This window comes from Coturnix japonica, chromosome Z (assembly GCF_054131305.1).
Source record: "Coturnix japonica strain WE chromosome Z, WE-NBRP24, whole genome shotgun sequence".
Taxonomy (NCBI): domain Eukaryota; kingdom Metazoa; phylum Chordata; class Aves; order Galliformes; family Phasianidae; genus Coturnix; species Coturnix japonica.
In genome coordinates, this window is record NC_140702.1 from 40,740,239 (window position 1) to 40,764,632 (window position 24,394).

Below are 24,394 nucleotides of genomic sequence, written 5' to 3' on the forward strand. Positions count from 1 at the left end.
CTGTGAGACAGAAGACAATTTAAGATTTGCCAGGTTGCAGAGCAGAAAGCAAATTTGGTTTACTATATCCCCTAGTCTACTTCTTTTTTTTAAACGATGATTCAAAGAGGGCACTTATGTGCTTAAATGCTTTGTAGAAGTGAATCTCCAACAGCTGTATCTGCCCGTATGGATGAGTTTTATGTCATTTCAACTTTTGAGATTCCTGACAACTAAGCATCTTAGACTATAGGTAAAGAATTCATCAGAACTTTTACATTCGTCACGGTGAGTCTTGGCTGGTGTATATTGTTCTGTATTTCTTCAGCAATATAGTGTCTTGCAAAGGCATGATACTCATTTTCTGGCCTGGATCCTAGCTCACCTAGGATGCAGATTCAAGTTAATAGACCAAAGTTTATCATCAATACGTACAGCATTTCTGGTCCAAGATGTTGGACAGATTATCTTATGTGAATGAAGTTCTCACCAGAATAATCTGTTTTAGATGGCTGCCTAAAACCATCCAAAGTGGTTTCCAAGCCAGAAGGATCCTTGGTTACCGAGACCATAATCTGCAGTCGGTTTAGCTAAGTCAGAAGGTGGAGCTCCCCAGTCATATGTGCAAAATGGTTCAAGTTGGTGGAATCGCCATCAGTGCACCTGGGTTTTGGGGTTCACCCATTTGCTTCTTCCACTACTTTCCAGAGATCTTGCTTAAGATCCTGCCAAGGCGCTCCCTTCTTGCAAACAGGCAGGAGGACATCCAAGGATGTTTTGAGAGGTAGCATTGTTTGCTTTGGAAAGAGGGAGAATTTTATTTGCCCTCTATTTTGAAGTTATGCTATTATATCCAATTGAGGTATTTTTACCTTTTTGCCTTTCCCAGAAGCAAATATCTGTTTTTGAATGCCATATGTTACTTGGATAAGAAACTTAGAAAGGTTTGAATGTCACTGACATCACCCATAGGAGCTTTTGACTGCACTATAATATAAAGCAACAAGACGCTGTTCTTAACCAAAAGATGTTCTTGTCCCTTCTTGATCACAAAAAAGTGTTTTACTGTCTTCACTGCCTTTTCTTCTTCTCTTCATTTTTATTAATCTTTTTGCTCTTGCATCACCTGCCTTCTTATCAGAGCTCATTTCTGTAATAAAATGCAAATAATCCATGTACCAAATAGTTCCTTCAAGAATTGCAAAGTAGTTAGCAAAGTGAACTGACTGAAAAGTTACAAGTTAGGAAATTAAAGTGCAGGCTAAAATTCCATGGGGTCTGCTGAACTGATCTTATATTGAGGATTTCAGCAGTTGCCACATAATGCTGTATATTTTCTGTGCTTCTAATTTCAGTCCTCTTTCTGCTGGAACACTTCATGATTTTGAATAGTACTGAGATGAGGACAGAACTGTTTTGAAGTAATGAAAAGCTCTTGTTTGTCCTCTCTCCATGAGGACCATTTGTCAGCATAAAATTTAATGAAAGCAAGAAAAAGGTGGAGGTATTATACCTTTAAGAAAGGAGCCTGTATACTATCACCTAATCTGTGTAAGCCTGTAGGTAGTTAATGTGGAAAGGCCCCTTATTTATTCAGTTGATCAGTTCACTCATGCCAGCTCTCCCCATGACACTGAAACACAAATACTGCTTTATTGTTACAAATCAGTTAATAACTTTGAAATCCTTAGTGAAACACTAAAAAAGCACAGCAGGACAGGGAAGTCCCACAGTGTCCATTAAAACTAAGGGGAAAACATGCACTCCATTCCACAAGCAAATGACTGCATAGACTCCTAACTATTTGTGATATGTTACACTTAGAAAGTAGCACTATTGGGTGGGTTTTTGTTTGTTTTTTTTTACATGAATATCACTTGGGTAAAGGGAAATCTGTCCCAACAGGACTGCAAGGTACAAATTGAGGAGGAATTCCTATGCTTTTACAGGCAGGAATGTATAAAAGAAGTGCACAAATTGCATGTTTATTTAAACTGGTTTGGTCTGTGTGTGTTCAACTTTTCTGTAACTGCTGGATGTTTGTGCATGTATAGACATGTGGGTGCAGGTGTGTGGGTGAATGTATGTGTATTGCAATACCAGGTCAGTATCCCTCCTGGCTTATTCTCTGGCTTCCCAACTGAGATGAAGAGAACTAGTTCATTACACCACAAACATAAATTCTAAAGGAGATTGCGGGGAACTTATTTATGAGACAATCTGAGAGACATTGATTTAGGTGTGAGAATAGGGATTTTATTCCAGGGATAATGGAAGGTTTGGCTTTATTTTAATATGAGATCAGTTGCAGAAGTGGCAGGGACATCTGTGAGACTTCTGATTTAGAGGAATTACCAAGGTGGCATGTTGACTGTGTCTAAAAGTATGTCTTGTTTCTTTTGTCTCCTCTCCTCCCCACACTTCCCTCTGTACACACAGGAGCTAACGCATCTGCTCCCGACCAGCTGAGCCTGGCTTTAGCCTGGAACAGAGTAGACATCGCTCGCAGTCAGATCTTTATTTATGGGCAGCAGTGGCCGGTATAGTATATACATGCAGCATCTTCTACTGAAAAAAAACCTTAAACCTTACATACCATTAAATCCATTCTTATGGCAATAGTAGTTTTAAGACAGTTTGAATTATGTTGAATCATGTTCCCAATTGAAGTTCCCAATCACAGCAACAAAATTGCAGACATTTTAGTGTACTGATTCAAGGCAATGGTGACACCTAATAATGCCTTAACACTGAGACCACACCTTTAGGAGAACAGGAAACAACACATTGATGCTATTAAGAAATCATTCTGCCAGCTGAGAAAAACAAGTATCCATTAGCAATCATGTTAAAATATCAGGTTGTAAACTAAAATTTCTGCTCTTCATCCTACGGTCTTTCACTTAAAATTAACGAAGTTGCAGGGGTGTGGTAAGTAAGTTATCACATGGAATGTGAGAACTGGGAGGTGACATTACCACAGGAGAGCTGTGGCCCCTGAGCCAGTAATAATATTGTGCTTAGTGCTGCTCTGCACTGACCTGCCTGCTTTTCAGCTGCCTTATCCTGTGCTCCAGCTACCAGCTGTGGGGACAGGTCCACAACCAGCACTGTCTGCTGGGCCACCATGGATAGAGCTACTCTAGATATGCTATAGAAAGAGGGGATGTTGAACTTTGTAGGTGGCAGTGGAGGTACGTTCTTCAGTGTAATATCTCCCAACTTGAGATTCAGTTTTTACAGTGGTAAAAGTCACCCAGCAAAGCCAGGCAGACCCTGTCTTCACCCTTAAAACCCAGCACATCTTCATTCAGAAGTTTTAGTTGGATCACCGTTTTCATTACTATGATAGTTAATTTGTCATTGTTGTGAAAATCCATACCCTAGTCCCACCTTTACATGAGCATATGCATTTCCTACAAGAAAATAATAACAAGGAAACATCTTCTGTTTAAATGCCCATGCTATGTAGTTTCTAAAGGTTGCTGCCCCAGAAGTCTAGTTTCAAATATCTTTACCTTTTAAGTTATGGAGTGAATGAGACTTTTTCCCTTGCTTTCAAAAGCATGCAACACAACATAGCAGAGATTTAAATGAAATTAAGCTGTCCTTATCTTCACTGCTACATCATAGCAAAAAAAATTTGTATAAATACTGCAAGCTGCAATCATTTTGCAAGGTAGAAGCTGGATGCACACAGTATGTTCTCATCCTTCCATCTCTCCCCAAATTGAAAGAGATGTAAAAGGAGAGGTTATGCATAAGAAGACCTCTTTCATTTAGACCTTCAAAGAAAAGCTATTTGTGAAACTATTTCAATTTCCTGAGTGTCAAAGTTTATCTGAGTTTCAACATCACAAGCTGAGGATAAAGCTAGAATTAATGTGAGTGCTCTTATACATGACAGATATATCCGATATAAAGAACATTTTTGTCAGAAAAGCAAGATATTAGGATGATAATAAGATAAGGAGTAGTGTGGAGGTGTCATCACTAGTCTCATATGTTCCTCTGCCCAACTATGGGTTTCCTAAATCATGCTTATCTTAATGCTCTGACACTCACTTCCAGGATTTTGCCTTGAATCAGAGAAACCACTATAGGCTAAAACTGTGATTATCCCATTCTCAGCATAACAGATAAACCCTCAGAATTCTGTAGGGTTTGCCTGCTTGTGCAAGCATGGCAGGAAAAGCAGGATATGGTGTCTGGTGCCTAGGAACACCCTGAATTAATCGCTTGCTTTGCAGGTGGGCTCTCTTGAGCAAGCGATGCTGGATGCACTGGTGTTGGACAGAGTGGATTTTGTGAAATTACTCATAGAAAATGGAGTAAGCATGCATCGTTTTCTCACCATCTCCCGACTAGAGGAATTGTACAATACGGTAGGGCCAACATAAGGCAAATTTTCTATATATATATTCATTATTCTACCTCCCACTCATATGACAAAGCATCCAACATCTGACGCAGAATACTTTTTTTCATGTGAGAAGTTCACGTTGTCTCTTAGCTTTGTCACTCAACATAATGGAACTCAGTGTCTCTTGCCCACATAATCTGTTGTATGTACTTCATGAACTTGAATTAAAACTCACACAATATTTCTGATTTCTGGTCATTGTAATTACAACAGTGTGGACCTCAGGTTTAGGCAGGCTGCATTGGCTGGAAGACAGTAACTAGCAAGCTGGCAGCTGTATGATTGTGATATGTGACTTCTAAAGATATAAGCCCCTTTGGTTTGAGAAATCTTGCAAATCTTAATCAGACTCAGACACTAGAAAACTGAAGTAAATTTTCTGCAAAAACATTCTGAATTTCTGTGTAAAACATGATTTTGGGAGGGTCAAGTGCCTTTATAGTACAGGACTTCCCTGTGTCTTCATAAGATATTCAAAAAATTATAGTTTTGACTTTTAAAAACCTGTTTCCAAGTTTTATCTCTACCCTTAAGATAAATAAGAAACTGCACAGGTTTAAATTGCTTCTGATATCTCAACTCCAGAACAAATTCTGACATTCAGATCATAACTGCCTAATGAGAGAAATCAAAGAGTTTGAATTGGCACATGGTATTGCAAAATCTCTTTAAGTGTTGTCTAACTCTTGGGATTCTGAGTTTTACCCATGGAAAGGAAGCTGAGGTGTTTTCAAAACATTTTATTTTGCCAGTACTTTTCAAAGCTCTGCCACTATAAGCTGCCACAATGGGCAGTTACCCAGAAACATTTTATATTGATGGTGACCAGAAGTCAGTCTTTCAAAAATATGAGAAGAATTTGTTAAATTTGTGCAAAATAGGGAGGAGTAAGTAACTATGCCAACCTACAGCAAAATCATCCTATCCAATCTTAATTATCTTAAAATTTGTCAGTCAGCTAATGTCTGTGTACTAAAAATAGAAAGCCTTTGAGCTTCCTTGTTAGTGTTCACCCCTGTAGTTCTTACAACAAACTGAGTTTCTGCAAGGAGTAAATGTGAAGAGAGCCTAAATTTCAACATCTTAAATAAGATCTTTAGAATAAATTTGTCTGGTGACTCAAATATGGTCTGTCAAAGCCAAGGAGGCCTTCCACTGGAGTCTCTGAAAATACCAGGAATGGTCAAAAACACAACAGAAATTATTTTTTTCTCCATACAACATACAATTACAATTGTGTGAATCATTCCTACTCTGGTCTGGGAGCTCACTGAGCCTCCAACGGTGGAAGTGGAGATGCTGAGCAGAGGAAGACCTGCTTGCTGTTCTTCCTTCCACTCCCACACAAAAGCTCAACACATTGAGTCTAATTCTGCTATACAGAACTGTAGTTCTGAGGCAGTCTGGCAGTTCTTGTGGTTTTCTCACAAAGAAGAAGTCAAGTGAAATACTGCTCCTGTAACTGATTTTTCAAATTCAATTAAAAATTGATGGCAGTGTATTTAAAGTGTTCTCAGTTGTATGATTTTTAAACTGCTAAACCAAGGCAGCCTTTTCAGTATTCAGTTTTACATGGCCTTTGGACAGTGCAAAACTATTATGTTCTTCTATGTTTGTCCTTTGCAGAGACATGGACCGTCCAACACTTTATATCATCTGGTCAGGGATGTCAAAAAGGTAAGAGAGTCCAGTAGACGGTAGGTTGGAGAGAATGTTGTGATTGCTTTTTGTAGCTAGATACAATCTCTGTATTGCATGAGCTTCCAGCCAGATCCTTCTCCTCCCCCTGCCATTAAAGAATGTCTTGTTTGTATGTACTGAATATTAACCTTTTGCATACAATGCACAATTAGAAAGTTAGTGGGCTTGCTTTTACTGTGGTTTTAAATGCTTGGATTATAGTGCTTCTGCTAGCAGAATAGTAGGCTCTTATATTCCCTGTGGATTTATGCTGTTATTTGTATTCTTCCATACCTGTGACTATCATCAGTGCTAATTTCCATGTTGTTAATTAACTTCTGAGTCTGTGAAATAGCTATTACCCCTGTGTTGGATCTGAGTTTGTTGAAATTGTTCCTTGTTCTGTGTTGCGTGGTATGATGTAGCCCTCTTCCTGAGAAGAAACGTAGTGAAAGAGATAGAACAAGTCTCCTCTGCTCCCTTATCAAGTTAATTCTGAGCATCTTGAATTGTACAAAGAGCCATTAGAACTGTAGGACAGAAACATAAAAAGGTGGAGTGACAGGGAGACTCCAAATACCTTCAGGTATTTGTTGCACAGGATTAAAAGAGTTACAAGAGCAGCAACAAATGAAAATCTCCCATCCTTTCAGTATTTTAATCAAGTAAGGAGATTGACCCTGCAACTGACCTCATCAGCCCAAATATTCTCTGTGAGCACATGCAGACAGCAGTCTTAACTCATTGCATAACTTGGACCTCAAGCCTGACATTCTTGAGAAGGCAGATTTCTGTATGTGAGAATAGCTGGAGAGAAGACAGAAAAGGGAATGAAGAATTTTTGCAAGAGCACAGATTTTGATTATTTCTTCTATCACTTACAGCGGATCAGAACTAAAAGAAAATAGGGAAGGGGAATGGCAATGCTCACAGTGTCATATTTCTATTAAGGCTACACACTAATTAGTAGCGACATTTAGGTTCTGATATTTTTATTTTTTGGTGCGTTGTATGGCAGCACTGCTGTTCACTTCTATGTAGTATTTTCAGTGGCATCAGAAGATAAAAAATGTCTACAGAGGAAATAAAAACGGTTCTTATGAGCACAACCCCTTGGCTGGAGTAGAGAAGAGCTGGAGTGCATTTAAACTGGCTGCTTCTGTTAAAGCCCAAGTTAACAGATCTTTTTGTTATTAAGCATGCAATTCTTTACGTGCCCTTACAAGTTTGAAAGAAATGTATCTTCTTCCCTTTAAAAGATCTTTTCAAAACTCCTTTCCACCTCCAGCATCACCCTTCCAAGTCTTTTCTCAAAGATGTAGCAATTTCTATATTGAGTAATTGAATTAAATTAATCTTTATCCAAGTCCATAAGAAATAATTTTTATGGAGTTCTTGTGGGGGAAAAAAAGGTCTGAAAATAGTCCAAGAAGTTCATTACTTTTAGGTGTACAATAATAGACACTGACACTAAATGTATTTACATTATACATTAATGACATTATTTGTCCACTGTGATTGCTAAGTATTAGATGATCGTGATTTCTCCTTAAAAGCATCTTCTTTTTCCCTCTATCCACACTTAAAGTCTCCAGTAACTCCCACTAAATGAAGACAACAAGCTCTCATATTAGAATATAGTTAGGGGCTTTGAAAACAGGCATGCTGAGGCCGCCCTCCAGCACCTTTATTAGAGAACTGTACCTCTGTGTCTGCATTTCTCATTTGTTCTGTGATGAAGAAGAAACTCAGCTCACTAAGAGAAGTGTGTCAGCTCACCAGAGCCCTTAACCTGAGCAGTCAGATCCCTCACCAGGCAGCCAAGATGTAAATCTGTCAGCAAATATGACACCAGTTTAAATGAAGACACCTTCCTGGAAATAACTTCTTGAGAGGCATCACTATTTGGCAGTTAAGGAGCCCACTATGCATGGAAACCACACCATGTCTCTGATGCTAATTTTTTCCTATTATATGTAAATATTGAAACCAAATAACTGATCTGTTAGATTTAATTACAGTATCACAAAACGGAAATACAAGAAATGTAGTGAGCCACATCAAGACAATACATAAAGGTCACGCATACCAAATGCCCATTCCTCTTGCATCCCAATTTTAAAATCTACAGTATGCACAGAAGTGTATGCTATAGAAGTTATTTGCATCTAAGTCACTGTGCATTTTCAAATAGAAAATGGATGCTTACAAATTATGTTTTATTCAAGTATTATTATAGTATTATTCCATGTACCCTTGTATTACCTGCTTATAAAAATTAATGGAAGCTTTTTTGCTTGGAATGACAGCCCCGTCTGCTGGGTTCTGCAAAGAAGTTGCACCACATTGCACAACAGAAGTCACATTCCCACGCCCTGTTTGCTACCACACACGTACACACACACACACACCACTTTATTTTCTTTGAATTTCCGCATCCAAATTGCTGTGAAAACTGCGAGCCATGGAATTAAATTGCAGAGGCGTGGAGAAAGACTTTTAAAGAGTTTACTTTAATCAAAGGGCTTAAATTTTGAATGTGTCAAGAAAGCAAATTACTTTTTTATGTCTCTGCTTTGTAGAGAACTGAGTACATTTGATCCTCTCAGTTCCATGACTACACATAAGGCAGTACCTGCCCGCATCATTTTTATCGGTACTTTCCTGCGAGGGGCACAGTGTTTAACGTACGGGTCGGCTTTTTTCCTTCACTGTCAGAACCGATGTACCCAGAGAAAAGGGAAGTGGCGGCGGTGCCTGAAATCCGTTTTGTAAGTGGAGGCTGCCCTCTACAGGTTGCTTTAAAAATAAATAAATAAATAAATAAATAAATAAATAAATAAATATTAAAAAATAAAAATTGATTTTAAAAATTTTTTAAAATCTTGACTAAATTGTGTAAAAAAAAAAAGCAGATTTTTTTTCTCTCATACAAAAATTGCACATAATAAACATATCTCGTTCTCCTTGTTCTCACTGTGGGCTGATGCATATTTTTCATAGTCCTTTATTTTGAACTGCCTTTGATTGTATGCAGTTTAAGAGAACTGACGGATGTTACACAGAATTTTGAAAGTTCCTCAGAATGCAAAATTGGAGATTTTATCCCCCAGGAAAAGAATAATGTATAAGCACTTTAAAAAGTTTGTCTCAGCATTAGAAAGTTAAGATATTATTAACTGCAATCACACCCCTAAAACAACCTTCTCCTCTGTTCTTCCTGACCACTCCAGCTGCTCTAGAATTAGCCCATCCACATTTTTGCTGTTCATGGAAGTGTTCTGACCCACCTGAGTTTTGTTTACAGGCAGCTCACCACTAATGGGGTCACTCAGAGATTTTGCTGATGTATCAAACAATTTGGCACATGCACAGACACTTCCTTGTATTCCTGCTGTGATTTTAGGAGATATTTATTGTAAGGTGTTTCAGGTAAATCTTCCATTGGTGTCAAGGAAGGAGGTTTAGGCACATCTTCCATTAAAGTTACTGTATTGAAAAAAACTGTATTTTCATCCCTTTAAGAAATCTTAGAAATCTTAACAACTGTATTCAGAGTCACGTGTTATAGCACATGATGCAACCTGAGGCTCATTGTGCTTTCTTGATTTCCCAAGTTCTCAGTAATATATCTGGGGTATTGTTGTTAGTGGTGGTGGTGGTTTTGGGTTTTTTTAATTAATAACATCAAAACATTCAGTTTTAATGTTCTACAGCTGAAGAACTACACTTCTGTCTTGGTTACTCCTTCTGCCAGTGCCTTTTTCTGATGAAATACCTTAAACATTCTGGAAACTGGAGAACATTTTAGAAAACAAACAAACAGGGTCTAATTTTTAGATTTATCTTGTATTTTCATAGAGCTGTTTAGAATACAAATGACTGTGTTCAAACAAGCTAATTTCATATGCTAACCATAGTTCTCTTTGTCCCATCACACTGGCCAAGATTAGGAAGAGGGGAGAAGATCCGCCAAGGGACAACATTGTAATGTAGTTAGTAGCTCACCTTTTGCCACTAGATTTGCTTGATCTTCCATCCCTTTGAATTCCTGCCCACTGCCAGTGCCAGTGCACCATGGTGCTGCTTCCCCTTTCCATCCTCAGCATGCTGCCAGAGCCTTGCAGTGACTGAAATAAGCTTTCCTCTTCCTGGCTGGAGTAGGTGAGGAAGGAGAATCTTTGCATCCATTCCATCTCTTCTGCAGAGCCACGTACCATCTGCTTTCCATTAGTGCATCTCTACTCTGAATCTAATAAGCAAATCTGCAGAGAAGCCAGGCAGGCACGCAGATATTTCCAACAAGACAGGGCTGTCATAAAATCTTTCTATGTGAATTATTAACCTTCTTCTGATGATCACATAAAAACAGCTACAGGCTAACAGTAATCTGCACTGTATATCATTACAGATAATGTGATTATTTTTTGAAAGTGGACTGAATTTTTTTTAGCCAAAAATTACAATTTTGTAGTCCTTCTGCAGTGTTGACTGTACAATTTAGTTAATTTTTTTTACTAGAGTTATTTTCTCATCTTTCCAAAGCTGTCACTTGCGATTCACAGAAGGATAACTTACCTCTCTTTCCACCTTAAATTTGTAGCCACTTTTCTTGCAAAGTGACATATAGGACAGGGTTGAGTCCTTAATGAGATCTGCAGATCTGGGTGACCTATTCACAGTCTTCTAAGTTGTGGCTTCTTTGCTGAGGGGGAACTGCTTGCTGAACTATGAACTGTTGTCCAAGTAACTTGGCAGTGACTTAGAGAAGAAGGGAAATTTTACCTGTAGGCAGTCCCTTCCCATTAGCTCTTTCCTGAAACTGGATCAGTTTCCCTTGCAGAATTTCCACAAGGAAACAGAAGAGCAGGCAGGATCTTGTTCTGCCACCAGAGAGCCCCAGGAGCACTTCTCCTCCCAGGTGTCTTGTCAGACCTACTGTTACTGGAGAACAGAATTGTCCACTAGATTCAGAAGCAGACTCAGGCCAATATGCAGGAAGAGACACTCTGTTATTGAGGTATTTTTCAGAGCTTAGCAAGCCATGCACATATGACAACTTGTACCATGATTACGTGCAAGGGAATTCACAGAGTAAGGGTGATAAGACATAGATATGTTTACAATTTCTTTTCTGTTTGAAAATAGAGGTGTGTGCCAAAGTCATTGGATATTCACATTCTGTTTAACAGAAAGGAACAGAAACTGAAGAGTAAGCAGATAAACATATTCTGCAGGATCCTGCTAACGACCCCTGCTGCAATTACAACACTCCTTTATGGGACAAAACTCCCTGGCAAAGCTGAAAATTAGGTAGCAGTTATACTGTACATGGAAGAGTTTTCAGTAAAATATCCTGGGAGTTCAAGGAGAGCTCATCTAGGAAAATTGCTAGGCATATATTTTTCTTCTCAACCAAAACCCCAAGGAATTAACTAGAGATGTTTTGCTTTCTGCAGTTTTCATACTTACTTTTGTATATACAGATACTGTCCGTGTAATAACTGTGAAATTTAAGCAAAGATATTAGTTTATTTGTGCATAATTCCCAGAAGAAATGTGTAATTCCTCTAGAGTAGATAACAAGTCTCTTCTCCTCCATCTTTTCTTTCTTGGAATATGGAGGATGGGAAGATCACATGCAAGAGATGCTTTCTTGTGAACAATCAATATCACATGATGTCACTTCACAGTGGCTCAGCAGTGCAGAGGAGGCAATGCAAGGAGATGCCAGCAGAGATGAGAGATGCCAGGACAAGAGATGTGGAGTACAGATGGTGCAGCAGAGGTGCTGTCTGACAAGACTAGAGCTCAGCAACTGTGCCTGACCTTTCCAGTGCGCTGATCCTCATGCTTTTTGTTCTGCAGTCGTGTTCCTTGTTTCCCCAGCTGAAGAATGAGTACTGTGTACTGACGCTATCTTCTGTTACTACAAGTTCTTCACCTTCTTATTTAACTTATGTCTTCTTTCCAAGCGAGAATATCCAGGTTTCGGTTGGATCTATTTTAAGGTGAATTAATTAACCAGCATAATAATACATTCCCGTTTTTAACTATTTTAATTTATTTTATTCTAACATCATTATAAAGTGTATTTAACGATGCCAATAATAATCATCTCTTCCTCCCCCACAATCCTTCTTATTTTTGTTACAGGGAAATTTACCTCCTGATTATCGAATAAGCCTGATTGATATTGGTTTGGTGATAGAGTACCTGATGGGAGGAGCATATCGCTGCAATTACACCCGAAAACGATTCAGAACACTGTACCACAATTTATTTGGGCCCAAGAGGGTAAGGAGCAATTTTTTTGTCACTTGTATGATTGCACCCATTGGCAGCAGTTGCAGTAGTTTCTTGGATGGTTCCAGGCTTAGGAGGAAATCCACATGCATGCACTATTCTATCTACAGATTGATTTCCACTACTTCTACTTACTTATTTCACTGCAATGCACTACAGTCAATTGGATTTTTTAACAAGTTTAACAAAACAAAACAAAACAAAACAAAAAAAAAAGGAAAAAAATTGGGTTGGGGTGTTCTGCTTCCCTGATGAGACCAGGGTATAAAGCACATTCCTCTGGCTTTGTCCAAATGCTGCATTGGAAAGACTGAGAGTCTTTTGGTTCAATAGGACTATAACAGAATTAGACTTGAGAAAATTCGTGTTTTGGGAGATGCATGTACTATCTCAGAACTCATCCTTTAGTCTGTGGCCTGAAGGTATGAGGGCAAAGAAACACATAACTCAAAACAGGATTTACTGGCTGTATGTGGCATCAGCCAAGTCAGTGAGTTCTTGTCAAAAATACCATTCTGCATTTTTGGAGTTTTCTTGTTTAATATATTTCAGTACTGTGAATCCAAAGTAAATTTGTTATCTTTCTAAAGCATCAAAGGTATTTGTTGTCATCCATTATGCCACTGACCCAATTCAACTTGAAGCAAAGTGTGATTAACTGTTGCCAGTAAGATTTGCAGTTCTTAGCCTATTTTTGCTTCACATTTTCATTTCATGCTTCAGTTCAGATCTTAGCAACACACACTACTAAATACCGTCCTAAGACACTATAAAGAGCAACAGCTCTGTGGAATGCTTGCAGCCAAACACATGAGAAGAGAGTTGTTCGTTTTTGCCTCACGTTGTCATACTTCACTATTGAGAGGAATGACAGTAATTGTAGCTGCTGGGAGAGACTTCCATATTTCATTGGGATAATCATTTCAGTAGAGACTTCACAGACACTGGCACAAAACATAGAGCAGCTTCATAACAGTCAGTGAAGGTGTGAAAAGAAAATGGCCAAAATAGTAAAGCACTCCAGAGAAATTCACTCATGACAGTGACTCTTAGCAGTAATTCCCATCTTCTTTCTCCTAGAACAGCCCCCATGCAAATGGAATTCACATTAGAATCCAAATGTGTGTTTTCTGTTGTTCATTATGGTGAAATAGAGTAAAATTCAAGTTAGAGTTAAACACATATATGTTGTTATTTACTTTATTTATATATGTGGAGTATATCAAATAATATTTCATTATAGTGAGAGAATTTCATCCCATATTATACATTGTATGCTATATACTCTATATTTTATCTTATACATTACGTGTTACACATGCAAGTATATATATATACACATACAGTTGTGATTTTTCTTCACCCTTCTGGGAGAAATAACATTTTTTTAACTTTTTCGTACAGCCAAAAGCCCTGAAACTGTTGGGAATGGAGGTAGGTGACCTGTGATAAATTTTAATGTATTTTCTTTCTTTGACAAATCTAAATTAAATCAAGATAATTTTTAGGTACACTGTAATGAAGGCACCCATAGCTGTTTTCAGGTGGTGCAGGAGATTTGTACCGCACTGGTTTTTCATCCAGATAACTTGATTATGCAAGGCTCAGATTTAGAAATATTTCTTAAAAGAATTCTATCAGGTAGACGTAAGAAAAGAAGGCTCTGCCCCCTCTGTGAATCAATTTTTTTCTGGTAAAGATTAAACAAATTGTTACAGTCTATCAGCCTGTGCCATATTTCAGTCAGATCACTAGGTAGCTTAAAAAGGATTCCACTGCCGTTGGATGAGACAGAAATCTTTACATGGGCCAAGTTTTCATCAGTTTTGTTGGCAGCTCTAGCTACCTGATAGTTCAAAGATTGTGGTATTTTCTTGTTTGTTTGTTTTGTTCTATGACTTTCATTTTGCTGTCTGCAGGCGTGGCATGGAACAGGTCAGCTTGTCTGATAAAACTGTCTAAAATCACAGAGTCATAGAATGGCTTCAGCTGGAAGGGACCTTAAAGATCACCCAGTTCCAACCCCCTGCCATGGGCAGGGCTGCCACCCACCAGCTCAGGCTGCCCGGGGCCCCGTCCAATCTGGCCTTGAGTGGCTCCAGCGATGGGGCAGCCACAGCTTCCCTGGGCAGTCCAGCGCCTCACCACCTCTGAGTAAAGACTTTCCTCCTAAATGATAACCAAATCTTCCCCCTTTTTTAGTTTCAAATTATTCTCCCTTGTCCTTTTGCTTTTGGACAGTGTTAAAAATCTCTCCCTTCCTGCTTAAAATGTCCCTTCAGGTTCTGGAAGGCCACAGCTAGTGCTCACCAACATCTTATCTTCTCCGAGTTAAACAAGCCCAATTCTCTCATTTGTTATTTCTTTTCATAAGAGGGGTGCTCCAGCTCTCTGATCATTTTAGTTGCCCTCCTCTGGACCTTGTTAAACAGTCCCACATCCTCCCATTGTTGGGAGCCCCAGGCCTGGACACAGTGCTCCAGACAGAACCTCACAAGGGCATAACAGAAGGGGACAATGACCCCCCTTCACCCTCCTGGACCCCCTTCTTTTGATGTAGACTACGATGCAGTGGGCCTGCAAGTGCACACTACTGGCTCATATCAAGCTTTTCATCCACCAGAACCCCTGAGTCCTTCACACAGCTGCTCTTGGGGAGTTCTGCAAGCCTGTAGATAGACATATCTGGGATTGCCCCGACCAAAGTACAACACTCTAGACTTTCAAACCTTTTAGAACCTCATTAGGTTCATATAAACCCACTTCTCAAGCCTGTCAATGTTCCTCTGGATTGCATCCCTTCCTTCTGCTGTATCAACTGCACCACTCTGCTTGGTGTCATCAGCAAATTTGCTGAGGGTACACTCAATCCAGCTCAGTCACTGGTAAAGATGCTGAGGACTTCAGTCCCACTTGTGTCCAGCCTTCATCTAGGCACAGAGCCACAACTCTCTGTCTACAACCACCCAGCAAATTCTTTATCCACAGAATGGTCCAGTTTGGCTAAAATATGATAGAAACAAAATCATGAAGTCTAGTTATAAAAGCAACATAGAACTGAAGAAAGAATGGGTAAACATAGTAGAAATACAAAATGGGAGTGTTGAAAGTTGGTTCTGACTCTACTGAGAAAGTACAGTGAGAAAATATTAGGAATAAGCAGGATGTTTTAAGTAGATGAGAACATCCCTTGGATATGTATTGCCCATAGGAGGAACAAGGTGGATGCATTATAATGTAGTAATTGAAGTAAATGCTTAACTTTATTTTAATAGTGGCTATTTCAAAATGTATCTGGGCATTGTTCAATGGTGCTTTATGTTCTCAGGAAGTAAGGGCAGTTCAGAGTCCAAAGTATAGGTATAGGTTTATTGGCTTCTTCATTACTGTGCATGAACCCATACTTATAGCCATTGTTTGATGGTGTTAAATTTTTTATCCAGAGAAAAATAACGAAGGGATTGCATTGCAGGTAATGTATTTGACCTCTCTTGCACTGACTCCAAAATATTGTGTGCATAGATTGAATTCATTGCTCTGCAATTCTCACAGGATGATGTCCCTTTACGACGAGGGAGGAAAACAACTAAGAAAAGAGAAGAAGAAGTTGATATTGATTTGGATGACCCTGAGATAAATCATTTTCCCTTTCCATTCCACGAGCTGATGGTGTGGGCAGTGCTTATGAAGCGCCAGAAGATGGCCCTCTTCTTTTGGCAGCATGGAGAGGAGGCTATGGCTAAAGCACTGGTGGCCTGCAAACTCTGCAAAGCCATGGCCCATGAAGCATCAGAAAATGACATGGTGGATGACATATCCCAAGAGCTGAACCATAATTCGAGGTAGATTTTCTTCCATATGCACTTTCTTAGGTGAAGTAAAAAAAAAATAGAGAGGCTGTTGATCTTGCCTTTCACTTTTAAATGACAAGGGAAGTGCAGCCTCTTCAGGGAAAGTCTAATTGATTTTCAAACAACCTGTCTGCAAAAGATGCAGTGTTGCTAGCAGTATGACTTCCTAAGTGATTGTACTGCATGTGTTCTGTCTGGGCCCTCACTAGGCATTCTGTTCATCTCAAACAGAAGAACTGCTGAAATTGTTTTGATCATATGCAGAAAGAAGTTGTGATTAACCAACAGCTCATACTTAGGTGATCAAGCTGACTACTAAATTTCAAAGCAATCCTCTCTGATATTGGAAGTCTGAGACATTGAAAATGGTGAGAATTCAGAAAAGGGTGTTGGTCACTACTCTTTCCAAGAGGCTCGATCATAACATCATGAGCAAACAGCAGAGATGCTGTCTCCAGGCTGCAGATAACCAATGGATTTCAACCAACAAATGTCAGGGAAGTGGGCAGGCAGGTGGGAGCAGACAGCTGGTAGGTGTGGGTGCTCAGCACAGCTAAGCTGGGCTACTTATATATATCCCTACCATTAATGTGTGTGCAGTCAACATCATGATTTGCACAATGGTGATGCACCCCTTGCAGAAGCTGTCATTTACTCAGTGGTGATTTCTGCAGCAGATCACATGAGCTAACAGGAATGATCGGATGTCCCTCTTTTTCAGGGACTTTGGCCAATTGGCAGTGGAGCTGTTGGACCAGTCATACAAACAGGATGAGCAATTGGCAATGAAACTGCTGACCTACGAGCTGAAGAACTGGAGCAATGCCACATGCCTGCAGCTTGCAGTGGCCGCCAAGCACAGAGACTTCATTGCTCACACTTGCAGCCAAATGCTGCTCACAGACATGTGGATGGGTCGTCTCCGGATGCGCAAAAATTCTGGCCTAAAGGTCAGCACTGTTTTAAAATTGAATTAACAGCCAGAGGAGTTCTAATAGATGATGACGGGGCTTGCAGAACATCAGTAATAACTGTCTCAATGAACATTACTTTGGAATGCTTATTCACAGTGACATTAAACAGAATATATTCTTCCCGTCTTCATCATTTCAGCAGGCAGCTTGTCACTAAACCAAGCTCAAAGTTCATTATTTAGGTTTTTATTATCTTTCTCAGTGCCCCTTCCCAAGTCAGAGTTACCAGAAAGAGAACAGAGCCAGGTTAGTACGCTGCAGAGTTAGGCAAGCTTCTGAAACATAAATAAAGAAGAAGAATGTGAAAGTGAATTAACTGCTAGTGAAAGGTGCTGATCCAGCAGCCCTCCCCAGAAGAGGCCAGAGCAAGCAGCACAAATGTTCTTGCAGTCCCCAGCTGCTCTGCCTGATGACTGACCCAGAGGGACTACCCGAGGGGATCTGGAGGATAATCCAATTTCTAAAGCTGCTTAAGCTTTATTTCCACCCACAAAACTGCTAACAGAGCAAGGTGGGTTCTGTGAAGTGAATTTCTGTCCAGAAGAAGCCTGAACTGGCCTCTTTCACCTTCACCATCCTGCTGTGCTCAACAGTCACCACAAAGCCAGGAATTGCCTCCTCTTCCCTCTGATAGAGAAAAGCTTTCAGGGAAAGGCTTCTCTCTCCCACGTGATTTGTGTTTGAGAAGTGGTAATAGCTCAGTCAGTTTGTTCAGCAGTGGTGAGAGTGCTGTTAAGTGCATGCATCATTATCATTCTGGGTCTAATCCAGTAACAGTGATGAATGGGCGTGACTAGTAGGATTTCTCCCTGCCCTCCCGCTGGAGATGTGCTTAAATGTCATTCTGCTTACAGACAGAAAACATATTCATGTTTGGAGGCATCCTTGCTATTTTCCTGAGAGGTCCTGTACCCTCATTGGGTTCTGTTGCTCTGGCCCATGTTCAGCTTCATAAATAGTCCACCTGGGCAGGTAGGATCCCAGCAGGACCTCATTTCCCACAGCATGCTTTCATGTTTACAGCTCTTAAGCCATAAAACAGACCTTCCTCTCACAGTGAATAACCAAAGCTAACAGATGCTTCTTTTCGGCTTCTCGTAACAGGAGGGCCTCAAAAGGATCTTTTACTCAATTCACAGACTGTATTTTATTTCACTAGAGCTCATTAGCAGAGCCTGTTTAAAGGTAAAGCAAGCTACATGAACAAGAAGCAGCACGGCAAGGAGATTAATTTACAAGCATGAATCACAGACTATTTCCCACAAACAATTTTCTCATATTGAAACTGGCAAAAGGCAAGAGCCTTGTTTCCTAAGAGTCCCACCAAGAGGTGCAGCACCATCAGGAAGGGGAGAGGCTCTTTGTATCCTTTCAGATTCAAATCCTCTCCAGATCAAGCAGCCCCCAGGGAGCTGGCTCTGCTATGAGCCTCCTTGGCAAAGAGCTGGGTGCAGGAGCAGCACGGGTAGGCCATCACTCAGCTTGTCCACAGCACGACATGGCCTCCGTGCATCTAACTGCAGTGCAGTCAGCGAGTGTTACTGGTGAGGAACATGTGCAGTCACCACCAATGACCTGCTGACAAGCTGATGTCTGGTTTCACTGTCAGTTAGGGAGAGACATATGAAGGAATTTCTTTTCCTAAGATAACAGCACAAGCAGAAATAGTTGTGCTTGTGAGTACAGACTGTCCACTTCTTCTTGTTACAATATTTCTTCAGTTTTTCTACAGAGTTAATGCCAAGAGTTGTTCATTGCATATATCCATACAAGAGAAATGCAGTGTTTTCTGCATTCCCTCTGCATAAGAGAGACAAGGCAGAAAAGAAGGAGCTGACGTTAGCGTAAGCATAATGTGGGCTGCCTGGCTAGTGAAGCCAAATCTAAGGGGACTGCATAACTGAGTACAACAGCATTTGCTATCACTGGCTGTGCCTCATCTCCTCAGATCCACACATTCATGCCTTCACTACCTGCATACATTAAACATGGATGTGTTAACCCTCTCTGTAGAAATGAAGAATGCTTGCATGTCATTTACAGTGACATTCCCTTTTACATAAAATGCAGAAATCTGCAATTCTGAAGTCTGAACACATCCATGGTTCCATATGTAATTTACCCTACAAAGTATTTTGCAAATGCATCCTGATATGTAATACGCATATGATGAGAAAGCAGACATTCGGGAGAGGCAGTTAGCCATAGCACTCCTATCAGTGTTAATAGAAGTTACACGCTTTGTTTCACTACAGAGATCTGAAAACATTACCCCAAGTGACAAATACTCTATTGCCATAGAAACTCACATTCACTAGTGTATTCCTCTTCTCAGATGTCCTGAGGGAGCTGTTCCATTTGACACTAAGTAACCATCATGATTGTAATCTGTTTATTGTGATGATTACTGTTGTCATTATTATTATTGCTTTAGGTAATTCTAGGAATTCTACTTCCTCCTTCAATCCTCAGCTTGGAGTTCAAGAACAAAGATGATATGCCTTACATGTCTCAGGCCAATGAGATCCATCTTCAGGAGAAGGAGCCAGAGGAACCAGAAAAGCCAGTGAAAGAAAAAGAGGAGGAAGACATGGAACTCACAGTAAGAGCTGACAACAAATCGCCAGACTTACTGCCCTCAGATTGCTATTCTGTGGGTGCTGCTGGTCATTTAATGCATTTGGCAGGTGATAGATGGCTGCTCCTAACTCTTCTGTCTCTTTGGTGCAAATCAAACATCGTTGTGTCCTAATGTTGCAGCAGGACACAGTGATGTTGAAGCATCACTTTTATAATGTGATGTCTTCATATTTTCATTCAGTGCTGCGCTATCTGAAATAAATTCAAGAGATTTCAGCACTCAACCATGATAAACGAAGTGGGCCTCTCTAGTATTAATGATGCACACTGTTTATTTTTCAGATGGAAATGCCTAGAATCGTGTGGAAACTAGAAATTTGCTTAGGTCATGAAGATATTTTCCAAAATTCTTTATGAATTTGTAGTCAATGCCTCTTACACTAAAACATGCAGTTTTTAATGAACTGAAGACACTGGCAAGTAGCTAGACAGCTCAGTACTTGGTAAGAGTTTCTGTAGCTCAGAAAAAACCTTGAAAGGAAAGTTAGATTAATAATTTACAAGACAAAGAGAACCAGACAGCTAAAGCTCTGAGCATTGTACAAGTATCGGGAGTTAAAATTATCATGAGTGGAAACTATACAGCTACCAGAAGTTATCAGACCTGCCTCAGCTTAGTTTGGTTTGGTTTACTGTAATTTCGACTCTGCTGCCTTTTGACAGGCTTTAAACTAGTCTTTTGAGATCAGGATGAAGTAGTAGGATGAAGAAGTAAAAGGGATTTTCCTAAAAAAAAAAAAAAAAAAAAAAAAAAGGGCTATTTCCCACAGGCAAACAGCCGGAGCTGCCCCCAGGAGCCCGTCTGCAGGCAGGCAGAAGGACCTGCCTACAAGACCCAGTACACATGCAAGCTGAAGGAGCAGCCCACAAGACCCACCTACAGGACCCGTTTGCAGGCAAGAACTTGGCTGTTGGGAAGGACCAGAAGCCAGAATAGCCACAATGGGCTGTTCTGTTCTGCACTCATTAGCTATTACTGCGATTTACTACTCCTGGCTTCTGATCCACTCATGAAGTGCCTATTCAAATCAAATAAGCACTTCATAAACTGCCTTTTTTCTTGGCTCTAGGGAGAGATTTGGGGAGGAATTCATTTCCGTCTCTCTACAGTTAAACCAGCTCCTGGTTTCTTGTCTTCAGTGCTGTCTTCCCTTTTTACCTTCTGAATCCTGCTACAAGGAAGTGATGAACCAAACTATGTATTCTTTACCAGATTAATCTTAGATTTTCCCTCCCTTCCCCTTTCAGTGTGCTGGCAGTCCTATTGCTCTTTCCTATCCTTGACTCTGCCCTTCTACTCCTTCAAATTTGTTGCATTGTTCTCGTTTCAGAGAGACTCACCTTTTTCTGTAAATGAAAGGAATATTCCCATGAAGTTCACAATGAAAAGATGCAAGATCTTTGGAACACTTCTTAGCTATGTTTTTTTTCCCCATCTAATCTGTAGGGTAGACTTCTTCAGATAGGTTTTGATATAGTACCAGCTATGCCTTCCCTTGGTGAGGAGGGATATATAAATAATCGGAAACATTTGCATGTCTCTCTGTTGTTGGATACTTAGTTCTCTTCAGGCACTATGTCAGGATAAGTTTTCCTACTGGCATGTTTTAAATATTTAAAAAAAAAAAAAAAAAAAAGTAAAACTTGAGTTGTCCTGACTTTAATCAAATTGCCTGACCAACTGACCTGCCATATTAAAAAGGACATCTTAAAGGCCATTTGGGAAACGCCTTTGGGAAGGTCCACTTTAGCCACGCTAATAATACTCAGCCCATTAAGATTATCTGTAACACTCGCTCCAAAGCATTTGTAAAATAATCTATTTTAATAACTGATGTTTTGGTTTGATGACTAACCTTAATTTTGACCGGCTGCATTCAAAATAAAGTGCACGTTTTTCTCCATGTTTTTTTCTTTTCAGGACTAATAATTAGATTCTTAAAAGGATTATTAAAGTTTTATTTGTTTGCTCCATTTGGACTGTATTTGTGCAGTGTAGATGAGGTACACACAAGCTAAGGCAATTTTTTTCACTGTTTTAACACTTAATTTGCACAGAATAATGCAATCACAACAACAACAATGAAGTAAGTCCCCACATGGGTGCAGAGCATGTGTTTATTTTATGATGTTCCTCCCAAAGAATCTGATATGTAGGTGAATATTTGGCTATACTATGTAAAGATGAATAGCTTATTCACTATAAACTGCTCGTTACTCGCACCTGCTTTTAGCTTCATAGAAGATATTTGAGAGTGCTGGGCACACATTTCTTTAACACCTAGATGCTAGGCAACAGGCTTTTCTTATAGCAGCTAGTCACAAAACCAATCTCAAATATTGCTCTCATCACCACTCCCTCGGCACCAAGCAATTTACCTCAATTTATGGATGGAGCTACTGGTTATTAATCCCATGTATTAAGACCTACTAGAGCAGAAGGGCACAAAAATATGAAGGGCAGGGACATTTTATGTTTAGCTGCTAGATTTCTGACTGTTCAGAAATGCCAGTGGTCTAGCCTCATCCCAAAATAACACTGTTTCTGGAAGCAGTAACTAGAAACATCAGAATCCTTATTTGGTGCCTAATTGTTCTCTTACAGTATTTGCCCAGTAAACAGTATTACTTCACAATACAGAATAATTTTTCAGAGTCCCTTGGAAGATATTTCATTTGCTGCTTTGTTCTAATTTTCCACAGTGAATAGAAGGTATGGATTTCCATGGGTACTTGTAGTCTTGAGTCAGGACTATCAGCAATTAAACTGGTTATATTGTCCTCTGGGCATACATGTATCTTACCCATAGTATGTATGCTTATATAAAACTGTGGTTCTTACCCTAGGAATGGCTGAACACCAGTGCAGTCATACCTACCTCCCACTCACCCACCCCTTGGGGTACAGTGGTGCTTGCAGTATCTCACATTCACGAAGTGAGGCACCACTGCAGCCCATATGAAAAAAAACAGCAGTGTGAGGTGCTGGGGCTCATGCAGTAGAAGGGCCAACACTGGCCCTCTCTATAACAAGGAATTTCTTCCTCATGAAGCTCAGAATCTTCATGTGCCTCTGTCATGCAACTGCTCCAGCACTCTCCATCTTTTGCTGTGGTCAGCAGTCAGGAGGACTGAGCTCCTTGTTCTTTATCTCCTTTTCCTGTTCACCTAAAAGTACCACTGAGCAGGTGAAAAATCTATAATTCAAAGGCACTAAACACTTTTTTCAATGCAGAAAATGATTGCTCTGGAGCAATTAACATGGAGGCAGCATTTTCCTGCACACTGCAGGGTACAAGAGGTTGTGCAGGAAGAGGCAGATTGTATATCCACCCAGCTGTGTACCATTTCCACACCAGTTCTTTGTGAGTACGTGTTAAGTCTACATGCAGCACGTACATTTCACTGTGAAGAGCTTATGGTCATAACAGCAGGACTAAAACTCCCATTATCTAATTATAAAAGAAGATTAAATTATCACTTGATTGTTAACATAGTTTAATGCAAAAAATGCATAACCCCAAACTGCCCTGATTCTCTGACAATGAGATCAGTCCTAAATGAAATGAAACAAAAGGGAGAAGGAGGGGAGGAAACAACAACAACAAACCGACCAGAATCCTAATTAGAAAATCTCCATGTAAAAAAGTACGCAGGCATCAACCCCCTCAGGCTACAGTGATGCAGTTGTACAGTAATTTACTGTTACACTGCTGTCAGGCTTACCTTGCATGACTCATACTGAATCATGAACAAAATTGTGTATTAGAGAAAGAGATGCCGCCCACGCAGAGCAGTGTCTTCAGTTATTCCCACCCCTCTTGCTTCCTCCTCCAAGTGGAAACACATTTGTTCACATTTGGCACTGCAGCCATTCTGTTAATACAGTGACTTAAATTATTTCTGTGTCTCTCTAATTGGGGAGGATTTTCAAATTGTTAATACCGTGATATAATTAACAGTTGAAGACATTAGGTCAAATCTAATCCCCGGCCATCTCAGAGCAATCCCCCATCTGTAGCTTGGAGGAGGGGAGAGGTTAGTACTGTACAGTACACTGTTAATTCAAAAATATAATGAGCTAAAATTAGAGCATCATTTATTAACAAGAAAGCAGTAACAAAAAAGAAATCAGCATCCATGTGCATAAATCCATGTACTAAAGGAGCATTATCCTAAAATCACATACAGCTCATTTCTGTGAGAACTGAGGGACTCTCAGAATTAGTAAATATACACAGTTGTGAAGGTTTTGAACTGTAAAACAATCCCTTTTGCTAAAGCACAGTGCTGCTCATTTGTTTAAGCTGCCAGCATTTATTTTCACTCTCCTGCAAAATTCTTGGGCACCAGAGGACAGCAGAGACAAAGCCTTGGGAAAAGCTGCAGAAATATCTGAAGCACCAGATGGCAGTTTTCTCTAAAACAGTGTCAGGAGGTAGAGAGAAGCAAGGAAATTGCTTTCTTAGGGACAGAATATTTGCAAAACATTTGGATTCTATTGCACTTTATTTTCCTTGGGAAAAAAGAAAAAAAAGAAA

General features: G+C 39.9%; 1 protein-coding gene across 19 annotated transcripts in view; it reads left to right on the plus strand.

Annotated features, from left to right (window-relative positions):
• The window catches only part of TRPM3 (transient receptor potential cation channel subfamily M member 3), a 399,190-nt gene that overhangs the window by 336,023 nt on the left and 38,773 nt on the right, over positions 1 to 24,394 (plus strand). For 4 of the 19 annotated variants that reach the window (XM_085529722.1, XM_015849133.3, XM_085529720.1 and 1 more), the window contains exons 10-19: positions 2,419 to 2,519; positions 4,230 to 4,364; positions 6,029 to 6,079; positions 12,058 to 12,093; positions 12,239 to 12,379; positions 13,793 to 13,822; positions 15,941 to 16,230; positions 16,961 to 17,189; positions 19,648 to 19,815; positions 20,624 to 20,749. In XM_085529722.1, the coding sequence (XP_085385848.1) occupies positions 2,419 to 2,519; positions 4,230 to 4,364; positions 6,029 to 6,079; positions 12,058 to 12,093; positions 12,239 to 12,379; positions 13,793 to 13,822; positions 15,941 to 16,230; positions 16,961 to 17,189; positions 19,648 to 19,815; positions 20,624 to 20,749 (1,307 nt within the window). Of the gene's footprint in view, positions 1 to 2,418; positions 2,520 to 4,229; positions 4,365 to 6,028; positions 6,080 to 12,057; positions 12,094 to 12,238; positions 12,380 to 13,792; positions 13,823 to 15,940; positions 16,231 to 16,960; positions 17,190 to 19,647; positions 19,816 to 20,623; positions 20,750 to 24,394 lie in introns of those variants that run through there. The other 15 variants (XM_085529723.1, XM_015849135.3, XM_085529721.1 and 12 more) reach the window with 8 other exon arrangements.